At 52.7% G+C, this 11,005-nt stretch overlaps 1 protein-coding gene across 1 annotated transcript in view; it reads right to left on the bottom strand.

Moving 5' to 3' along the window:
- hmcn2 (hemicentin 2) overlaps nt 1-11,005 on the bottom strand; it is a gene marked incomplete at both ends in the record, with an annotated part of 57,889 nt that overhangs the window by 38,843 nt on the left and 8,041 nt on the right. Inside the window, 17 exon segments of the mRNA XM_084457375.1 lie at nt 396-433; nt 661-773; nt 1,120-1,264; nt 1,555-1,682; nt 1,871-1,966; nt 3,475-3,669; nt 3,863-4,021; nt 4,804-4,917; nt 6,384-6,511; nt 7,371-7,512; nt 7,945-8,217; nt 8,622-8,743; nt 9,395-9,539; nt 9,625-9,888; nt 10,223-10,343; nt 10,451-10,557; nt 10,653-10,824. Of these exon segments, the coding sequence (XP_084313501.1) occupies nt 396-433; nt 661-773; nt 1,120-1,264; nt 1,555-1,682; nt 1,871-1,966; nt 3,475-3,669; nt 3,863-4,021; nt 4,804-4,917; nt 6,384-6,511; nt 7,371-7,512; nt 7,945-8,217; nt 8,622-8,743; nt 9,395-9,539; nt 9,625-9,888; nt 10,223-10,343; nt 10,451-10,557; nt 10,653-10,824 (2,462 nt within the window).

Genomic DNA, 11,005 nt, shown 5'->3' with positions numbered 1-11,005 from the left:
GGCCACAGGCTCAAAAGACCCAGTTCTAATGGGCGCTATAATGACAGAGCCTTCTCCCAGAACTCTCTCTTTAACACACACACACACACACACACACACACACACACACACACCACCCACCCACACACACACACACACACCCACACACACCCACACACAGACACCCACACACAGACACCCACACACACACACACACACACACACACAGACACCCACACACAGACACCCACACACACACACACACACACACACACACACACACTCCTGCCTGTACTTCTCCTTTTCCACCAGATGGGTTTTGGAGGCTCAGTTTCATCTGACAAGAATAGAAAATGACTGGTCCAGTGTTCTCATGAGAGCAGGCCTGTCTGCCTGGTACCAGAGTCTCTCGTGACCTCCTGACCTCCTGACCTCCTGACCCCCTGACCCCGGCCTGGGATTACACACAACATGGCTGCATACACACAATATAGCTGCCTAGGTTTATACGTGATTTACATCATGTTTTAAAGCCGTTCCTCTTAAGATGGATGGATCATGAAAGCAAACCCCACATTAAGAGACATGTGTTTCTGTACATGTCTGAGGTCATGGGTTTAGGCCAAAACCCTCATTAGTGAAGCGCAGATTTCGAGCAAAAAGCGTGACCTGGGCTCGTACCTTGGACCAGACGACAGTTGGCTTGGGCGCTCCGGTGGCTTGGCATGACAGGCTGACGGGCACGCCCTCGTTGGCTATGTAGTGGAACGGGCCGGCGTTGATCTCGGGGGGCACTGTGAAAGTAGGTCACACAACAACACTGCTTCAGCTGTCCGCTGCGCTGGACAAGCAGCCGGGGGTCGGGGCCACGGACTTAACACTGAGTTACACAGCAGCAGGGGGGGGGGGGGGTCGAGGCATTTCTTCATTACAACTCGATGATGAACCATAATCAAGCCTCCTGTCATTACGGTCCAGGAGGAAAAGCAGCCCATTCATCAAAGCAGGCGGTAAATGAGCCGTCTGTTCGAGCGCAGCAGGTGGTCAAGCCGCCTGCAGGGGGCTGAGTCAGCGCATTCCTGCCCTCTCTAAACGAGGCTGTGGAGGCTCGGCGCCCCGGTGTGAGGCCGGCCTTCTCACCGTGGACCTCCAGGCTGACCGAGATGTTGGCGGCGCCGGCCACGTTGACCGCCGTGCAGACGTAGGTCCCGGCGTCCTCGGGGACAACCCTCTCCACGTGCAGGCTGCCGTCACCCCGGAGGAACGCCCTGCCGCTCAGCTGCAGCTACGGACCATAACGAGTTCATAACGATAACGAGTTCATAACGATAACGAGTTCATAACTATAACAAGTTCATAACTATAACGAGTTCTTAACGATAACGAGTTCATAACGATAACGAGTTCATAACGATAACGAGTTCATAACTATAACGAGTTCATAACGATAACGAGTTCATAACGATAACAAGTTCATAACGATAACGAGTTCATAACTATAACGAGATAATGTTTAACAATGATCATGAGAAGTGTTAGACGTGGAATATGAGGGAGAAAATCGTCCGATCTTACTGGTTTGCCGTTGTGTGTCCAGTGTCTTTCAGGCAGGGGTATACCGTCCAATAGCATACAAGGGATATTGAGGGACTGACCAATGGCGGTGGTGAGGACTGGGGCACCCTGGGCTAGGAGGGGGGGCTCTGTGCACAAAGAGGAGGTCATCAATGAACATATATACCAACATATATATGATCCAGCAGCTGGAATAACAGAGTAGAATCAATCTTGATTATTATGGGAGAGGTAACCGTGGAGATGCTATACATCTGATATCTGCTGTTATCTGTTGGTACAGGGACAGACAAACTAGCCGAACTAGCCGGGGTACCTAGTCCAGTGACCGTGACCCTGGCTTCAGTCCTGGTCGTGCCGAACTCATTCTTGGCCTCACAGATGTACAGTCCTTCATCATCCAACCAGACACCTGTCCAAAACAGAAATTCACTCAGGACACAGTTTTCATAGATATGGTTCCCACATATGGTTCAACGTTCAGAGAGCCCAGTGTACGGGTAGGGTTGTCTACGCAGTTATTGTTATGGCAAGTCATAACAAACAAGTTATACTGTATTTACAACAAAGCTCAATCACTAGCCCACTGTTTTGTTTCTCGGTTCAATTATAATGACATTTATGTTATTCAAAAAGTGATTAATAGATGTGGTTATAATGTGACACAGCTGGCCACATGCCCACGAACGTCCTGTTTACATCCTATGATGACATGTGATTGGTCCTTATGTCTGAGGGGTTACCACTGAACGCTGAAAGAAAAGCCCGTTCATATTTGAGCATGTTTGTTCATATCTGTCACACTTGGAGGTCATAGCTGGAGTCACAATGGCAGGTAAACACAGGGTCCTCTGCTCCAGTTGGAACAAGTCACGTCAGCGAAGCCGCAGATGGAGATGGAAGTCAACTTCTCTGTGCAAATACTACCGTTCCATCCTCTCCAATAAATATCACAGCCTATAAACATTTGAGGATCTGTGTTGTGTCAACGCTCTCCCGCTGTGGCTCAGGTCTGGGCCTGGTCCAGGAGGGGTCCATCAGCACACATTATGGAACTGGACTCAACTCTGGCTCTGGATGAAAAATGTCTTGTGTGAGTTTTCCCCTCGCGGAGGGAGAGAGAGGGAAGAGAGAGGGAGAGAGATGGAAGAGAGAGGGAGAGAGAGGGAGAGAGAGGGGAGAGAGAGGGAAGAGAGAGGGAGAGAGAGGGAAGAGAGAGGGAGAAGAGAGGGAGAGAGAGGGAAGAGAGAGGGAGAGAGATGGAAGAAAGAGGGAGAGAGAGGGAAGAGAGAGGGAGAGAGAGGGAAGAGAGAGGAAGAGAGAGGGAGAGAGAGGGAAGAGAGAGGGAGAGAGAGGGAAGAGAGAGGAAGAGAGAGGGAGAGAGAGGGAGAGAGAGGGAGAGAGAGGGAGAGAGAGGAAGAGAGAGAGAGGAGAGAGGGAACGCTACATGCTGCCACCAGGGCCCAGAGAGAGAGGGAAGAGAGAGGGAGAGAGAGGGAAGAGAGAGGGAGAGAGAGGGAGAGAGAGGGAAGAGAGAGGGAGAGAGAGAGAGAGGGAAGAGAGAGAGGAGAGAGAGAAGAGAGAGGGAACGCTACGCGCTGCCACCAGGGCCCAGAGAGAGAGGGAGAGAGACCCAGCGTGTCCGGTTGCGTTCACACTCTTAAGAAAACGTTTACTGAATCTGATCTGAGGGGCTTCATCTCTTCTATATATATTCCACTAGGGGATTCCAGCCATGCCAGGGAGATCGGCCCAGCCGGGGGCCCGCTTCTCTCTCAGGGGGCCCAGCCAGGGGCCAGTTCTCTCTCAGGGGGGCAGGGCCGCTTCTCTCTCAGGGGGGCCCAGCCGGGGCCCGGTTCTCTCTAAGGGGGGCCGGGACCCGGTTCTCTCTCAGGGGGTTCTACGGGCTCTGGGACTCACTCTGGATCTGAAGATGTCCGGTGTCCAGCTGCACGGCGCCGTCGTGGCGTGCCGACCTGGTCTGAACCAGCCGTCCGTCCTCCCTGCTCCAGGTCACCGTGGGCGTGGGGCGGCCCCGGGCGCCACAGGGGAGGGTCACATTCTCCCCCACGCTGGCCGTGATGTCGCCCGGCGCCTCCCAGAACTCGGGGCCCCCTGAGTGAGGGAGTGAGGGACAGAGGGTTAAACAGCGCCGGCTCATAAAACAGCCCCAGCGCTCGGGGACACTAAATATAGGGATGACAGGACAGACCGACCACACAGCGGTATTCCCGTCGTCACCGGTAATTTCCGGTAATCCGAGGGCGGCGTTGTGTGAGCGGAGCTGAAAGAGCGGCGGCCTCCTCACCTCCGACCTCTAGGGTGACGGCGGCGGAGGTCGTCCCGGCGGAGCTGCTGGCCACACAGCTGTACTGGCCCGCGTCCATTTCCTGGACCCCGCGGATCTGTAGCGTCCCGCTGTGGACGTCCTGTTCGGCGAAGGGGACCGACCCCACCTGCAGATCGCCTGGGACCACATGGTTATACTATAGACTACAGGAACATGGTTATACTATAGACTACAGGAACACGGTTATACTATAGACTACAGGAACATGGTTATACTATAGACTACAGGAATACGGTTATACTATAGACTACGGGAACACGGTTATACTATAGACTACAGGAACACGGTTATACTATAGACTACGGGAACACGGTTATACTATAGACTACAGGAACACGGTTATACTATAGACTACAGGAACTCGGTTATACTATAGACTACAGGAACACGGTTATACTATAGACTACAGGAACACGGTTACACTATAGACTACGGGAACACGGTTATACTATAGACTACAGGAACACGGTTATACTATAGACTACAGGAACATGGTTATACTATAGACTACAGGAACATGGTTATACTATAGACTACAGGAACACGGTTATACTATAGACTACAGGAACATGGTTATACTATAGACTACGGGAACACGGTTATACTATAGACTACAGGAACACGGTTATACTATAGACTACAGGAACACGGTTATACTATAGACTACAGGAACACGGTTATACTATAGACTACGGGAACACGGTTATACTATAGACTACAGGAACACGGTTATACTATAGACTACGGGAACACGGTTATACTATAGACTACAGGAACACGGTTATACTATAGACTACAGGAACACGGTTATACTATAGACTACAGGAACACGGTTATACTATAGACTTATATCCACCTGACTTTTTAAACCGTCGCACATGTCACCGGGACGCTCTTACCTTTGAACCAGTGGATCAAGGGCGTGGGGACGCCTGTGGCTCGACACTGCAGCGTGGCGTCCCCTCCCACGGACGCCATGACGGTCTGCTGCCTCGCCACCACGCTGGGGGCCTCTGTAGGGAGGGGGGCACCGACATACATCTTAACTAATAAACAACATTAAAAGATTTTCATTATGTACCAAAAGGCCAGTCATCCTAACAATTCTACACAAGATAAGAATAGCAGTGTAATACGAATTCTCTTGTGTGAGTTGGCTGGGCAGCAGCCCCGGGCGGGGTAAATATAGAGCAGGAGCTGACATTTCACACTCTTTGTGCGTCAACGAGGAGAGAGGGACACGCCGACGCTACAGAAGCAGAGGGACAGCTGGGCGGACAGGACAGTGTCCCGCCTGACCCCCGGTGTCCTCACAGAGCAGCGTTGTTGAAGATGACACGCGCAGACAAAAGCCAGCGTGGTATAATACCAGCGCGCCCCGGGGGAGAGGCCGCCATGCTCTTCACCTCCACGCCCTCCGTCACACTCTCACTGATAGCCGGGCTAAAAATGCACCCATGACCGTCATCCCTACGAGAGCCTGCGCCCCTCTGAGAAACGCCGCGCCCAAATGTGCCCCTGTCAATCTGAGCTCTCTGCTCTCTGCTCTCACTGCCCACAACTGAACCAGCGTGATATTCATAGAAAAATATACTTTTAAAAGATGGAAAGAAGTAGAAAGACCTCTGAAGTCTGGGGGCTGGGGGCAAGAAGGGATGAAGAGCAGAGAGATGATGTGGGCTGAACCACAATCAGCCACTGAGTTGAGTAGAGCCACTGTGTTCTTTGTAGAGCTGACTCTAAGTCTGGTTCAGATCACATGTGTAGACGCAGACTGGTTCTGTAGTTGTGATCACGGACCTCTCGCTCTGTTCATATGTGCTGTGATTGTTAGAATCTGATTTGTGATTTTAATTCTGTATTTTGTTTGTATACTGTTTGGTTTCGTACTTCATATTTTATTCTATTTATAATCTTTTAGAAAAGCCTCCTATGGACTGGTGTTGAAGATTAGCACTTGTGCTACAAACACTTAAGCAATGCATCTAGTCTGTCCACTGGGACTGCTCCAATGGAATTGTGATCCATATTAAAGCAAAGTTTCATTCATTCATTCATTCTGCTGTGGTGTGGGAGCGAGCGAGGGCCCCACGCCGACGCTGTTCCCACTAGGGTCGCAAATTTCAAGAAATTTCATTAATCGATAACTGTTAACCTTAACAAACAATAGTCGATTAATTGATAAGAACGTCCCGTGCTGGAATGTGCTTTGCTCGCTTCATTTTTGTGTCTTCTTCCGCTGTGTCGTTGAGATTTCCCAGCATCCCAATTAGCCTTCACTACATGGCGTGGCCCTCATGTGCAGTCGACCTTAAATCATGATTACATTCCACGCAACTCCCGTTGATAACGTTCGTTCCCCCCCAAAAAGTTCTGTTCCATTAACAAGCAATTAATCAAGTAACCAAATCTTACTCAAGTAAATTCTTATCGGCAATGAATCGATAGTGGATGAACTATGAACCTCCCTAGTTCTCACCTGCGAAGGTCAGAGCGACGGACTGTGAGGCTGTCCCGGCCTCGTTGGAGGCCAGGCACGTGTAGTTGCCGGCGTCCTCTGGCTGGGCCTCTCTGATGGTCAGGACGCCGTGTGGGGTAAAGGTCAACCTGCGGCACATCACACAAACATCAGCCACGGGAATTCATGTTTGTTGATCTTTTTTAATGATGGGAAACGCAGACGTCTAAGTGAAATCCAGCCCTGTGCTTCTCTTCCAGGGCGCATTCCTGGATCGGCAGATTTATTGTGAATAAGGTTAAGTACAGTATACAGTAGTACACAGCCGTGTGTTGAAAGCCTGGAAGATTACTTTGAATTGTCACAATAAACTGATTCTAACAATAAAATTAGGTTTTACATTTTGTGCGTTCGTGTGAGTTAGTGTGCGTTCGTGTGAGTTAGTGTGCGTACGTGTGAGTTAGTGTGTGTTTGTTTGAGTTAGTGTGAGTTAGTGTGTGTTTGTGTGAGTTAGTGTGTGTTTGTGTGAGTTAGTGTGTGTTAGTGTGTGTTTGTGGGAGTTAGTGTGCGTACGTGTGAGTTAGTGTGTGTTCGTGTGAGTTAGTGTGTGTTCGTGTGAGTTAGTGTGCGTTCGTGTGAGTTAGTGTGCGTTCGTGTGAGTTAGTGTGCGTTCGTGTGAGTTAGTGTGCGTTCGTGTGAGTTAGTGTGCGTTCGTGTGAGTTAGTGTGCGTTCGTGTGAGTTAGTGTGTGTTCGTGTGAGTTAGTGTGCGTTCGTGTGAGTTAGTGTGCGTTCGTGTGAGTTAGTGTGTGTTTGTGTGAGTTAGTGTGTGTACGTGTGAGTTAGTGTGTGTTTGTGTGAGTTAGTGTGTGTTTGTGTGAGTTAGTGTGCGTTCGTGTGAGTTAGTGTGTGTTTGTGTGAGTTACTGTGCGTTCGTGTGAGTTAGTGTGAGAGCAGCAGGCGACCAGGAGGTGTTGAGTGGAGTGGAGTGGAGTCCGGGAGTCCCTTACCTCGGCCGATTAGTGAGGAAGAGGTTTCCATGACTCCAGAAGAGCATGGGGGGGGGAGAACCGGAGGCGGAGCAGACGAGGCGGAGCTGGGCCCCCCGGGAGAAGGCCTGGCTCTGGGGGCTGACCGCCACAGAAGGGGCCTCTACAGAGGGAACATCCAGGGAGAGTGAGTCAGGGGTCCTATGATGAGTCATGAGTAACAGAGAGCTTGCGGCGGCTAAGCTGTGGTAACGTGTCTGTCGCTCGCGGCCCCGAGGCCTGATTAACGGGCCGACCTCTGACGTCACGCCGGCGGATCGCGGCGTGCGAGCGATGTGTTTCAAATTTGTCCGTCCGTTTTCAAAAGCATTACAAGCATCTGAGACCGTGCCCGCGATAGAAGCCACAATTTTCAACATGCATCAATTTGGGTGATTGGAAACATGCTCTGACTGGGAGCGTTTCTGGAGAAGTGGCTCTCATGTTAGGAGCCGGGGCCGAGATGGAAACCAGATGACGGAGGGGCCTGAGGGAGCTAGGGGCCCCGTCGGGTTAAGTATTCCAGCAGACGGTCGGGGTTGCGGAGCGACCGTACCTGGGACCAGGAGCCACACCGAGATCCAGCTGTCTCCGTGGGCGTTGGTGGCCACACAGCGGTACTCCCCGGCGTCCTGGGGCCCCACGCCAGAGATCTCCAGAGAGGAGTCCTCCAGCAGCCGGACCCTCCCCGCGCGGGCCAGGATGGTACGACCCGCCCTCTGCCAGGTCAGGTTGTGGCGCATGGATCCGTCCACCCGGCAGGAGAGCACGGCCGTGGCCCCCACTGACGAGCTCACGTTGACGGGGGCCGTCAGCACCGGAGGGGGCTCTGTCTCGTAGGAAACACAGAGTCAACACTGAGCTCACTGCTGCCTTTATCAGGGGCGGACAAACTGTGCAGAAATAGTTTACGGTTAAGTCAAATATTTGGAGTTCCATGTTTTATCTGTTCAAGTTGATGTTTCAAGTAACAATCTAAGATAAATCATTTCTGGAATGGATTTCAAAGCTTTTCAAACTCTGTGATCTGTGAGGGACTGTATGAGCTAATATATAAGTTAGTAGGCGCTTGAGCGAGGGAGTGTGTGTGCGTGGGTGTGTGTGTGTGTGTGTGTGTGTGTGTGTGCACGTGTGTGTGTGTATGTGTGGGTGTGTATATGCGTGTGTGTGTGCATGTGTGTGTGTGTGTGCATGTGTGTGTGTGTGTGTGTGCGTGTGTGTGTGTGAACATACCTCTGACCGTCAGCTGTGTGAGGGCGCGGCCCAGCCCTGCGCTGCTCTGAGCGATGCACTCATACGAACCCTCATCCTCACCTGAGGCCTGGCCGATTTCCCATGATGCTCTGCCTGAGAACCTGGGACACAGATGTCAACAGTCAGGTGACAGGTGACAGGGGACGCGATGACAGAAGGACTCAGCCTTGGGTTCACTTCCCATGAGCCTCTCTCTTGGGTTCACTACCCATGAGCCTCTCTGGCAGACCGACAGACAGACAGACGGACGGACAGACAGACAGACAGACAGACAGACAGACAGACAGACAGACAGACAGACAGACAGACAGACAGACAGACAGACAGGCAGACAGGCAGACAGACAGACAGACAGACAGACAGACAGACAGACAGACAGACAGACAGACAGACAGACAGGGAACAGCTCTCCCCAGCGACTCCATGCACTTCAAAACAGAGTGTCAGAGCAACGGAAAAAACACGGCGTTTGTTAATCTTCCACGATGACACAACCGAACGTGTAATATACACAAAATCTACTGTGTATACCGGCTGGATGATTGATGCACCAATAAAAAGCCATGTTCTCTATCAGCACTAATGAATGACTGACCCTGGTGACCGGTAACCATGCATGTGGTCCCATTGAGTGACCTAATTACTGGCTCCACGGTGGGTATTAGAGTGTGAGTGAATGCTGTACATCAGGTGGGAGGGTCCAGGGTTAGGGGATGTTATTATGGGATGTTCAACGGTGGGAGGAGACTCACTGGAAGTGCTTCTCTTGCCCGAGGGTAACCCCGCCCCTGGTGAACCTCAGCCTATAGGGAACGTTGCTCTCCACCGAGCAGCCAATGACAGCAGGCTGCATGTAGAAGCCCTTCACCACGCCGGGCATGCTCACCGCTGGGGGGTCTGCGTCAGGAGGAGAGGAGAGGTCAGGGGTCACGTGACGGAGGGGAACGGTGAGGGAGACATGGGGGGGGGGTTGGTAGCGCACCTGGGATGATGTTGGTGTAGGACACGCTGGACAGCCTCTGGAAGCGGTAGCCCTCCTCGTCTTTGCCCTTCACCTTGATGAAGAAGCTCTGGGAGGGGGTGCGGAACTCGGGGAGGGCCCAGAGGCCCCCGCGGCCCCCGTCTAGGGGCAGGGGCACGGGGAGGGTGCGCAGGGGGCGCCCCGACCCAGAGACCAGCTCCACGTAGCTGAGCAGCCCCGGGGGCTCCAGACCTGAACACTTCATCAACACGTGGGCTGGGACTCCTGGGACAGAGAGAACATCGAGATACAACGCATTCTGATACACACACACTCACACACTCACACACTCTCACACTCACACACTCACACACTCACACGCTCACACACTCACACACTCACACACTCACACACTCACACGCTCACACACTCACACACTCTCACAGTCACACACTCTCACACTCACACACTCTCACGCTCACACACTCACACACACACACACTCACACACTCACACACTCTCACGCTCACACGCTCACACACTCACACACTCTCACACTCTCACACTCACACACTCACACACTCACACACTCAAACACTCACACACTCACACACGGTACCTTTAATGGGTCTCTCCCTGGTCCGGTTGAACTCAGTCACAGCGACGCTGGAGAAGCCGGCTCTGAAGTCCAGCTTGCTGACCCCCGTCACGCGGAGAGTATGACGACCGCTGCAGCTCGCCTGGGTAGAGAGAGGTCGGGTTGTTCTGTCACGCGTCGTCCAGTGGGACTGAATTTGATGTCGTGTTCACGCTGGTCAATGAGAAGACGTGTCAGAAGCACCGGTACCTTCAGAGTCCAGGCCCCGGGGCGCGGGAACTTCAGGTTGACCACGCGGGCGGAGTTTGGGATGTTCAGCAGCTCTGAGAGGCCCTGCTCCACACCCACAGTCCGACCTGGGCGGGAAACGCAACATCTTACAATATCTGTCCAATCAATGACTCGACATGAATTGTGGGTAAATAAAAGAGGAAACGGCACGGCGGTTTACCGAGGGGGTCCCTGAGCTCGATGTGAGGAGCCGGACCGCTGAGAGACACGGTGACCTCTCTCAGGCTGGGGTCAAAGGGCACCTCCCACTGGTTCTCCTGGGCGCTGTCGTGGTTGGAGGACAGCAGATGGACCTTGAGGGCCTGAACCGTCTCCTCCACCCACTTCAGGACCTGGAGGGAGAGAGAAAGACCGGCTCAGAGCAGACCGGGCCGGACAGCGCCGGGGCTGGGAGCGCTCACAGACACCCTGTTACTGAGCCCCTCTGGACGCCCTGGACAGAACAGGAAGGATGTAGCCGTGACCTCGCTCTCGAACCCCCCCCCCCCTATAGTGCAGGCTGCTCTTTGTCTG

Source organism: Borostomias antarcticus (assembly GCF_949987555.1).
Source record: "Borostomias antarcticus genome assembly, chromosome: 23".
Classification (NCBI taxonomy): Eukaryota; Metazoa; Chordata; class Actinopteri; order Stomiiformes; family Stomiidae; genus Borostomias; species Borostomias antarcticus.
Note: the sequence above shows the minus strand (reverse complement) of the source record. Positions and strands in the feature narration are given on the sequence as shown.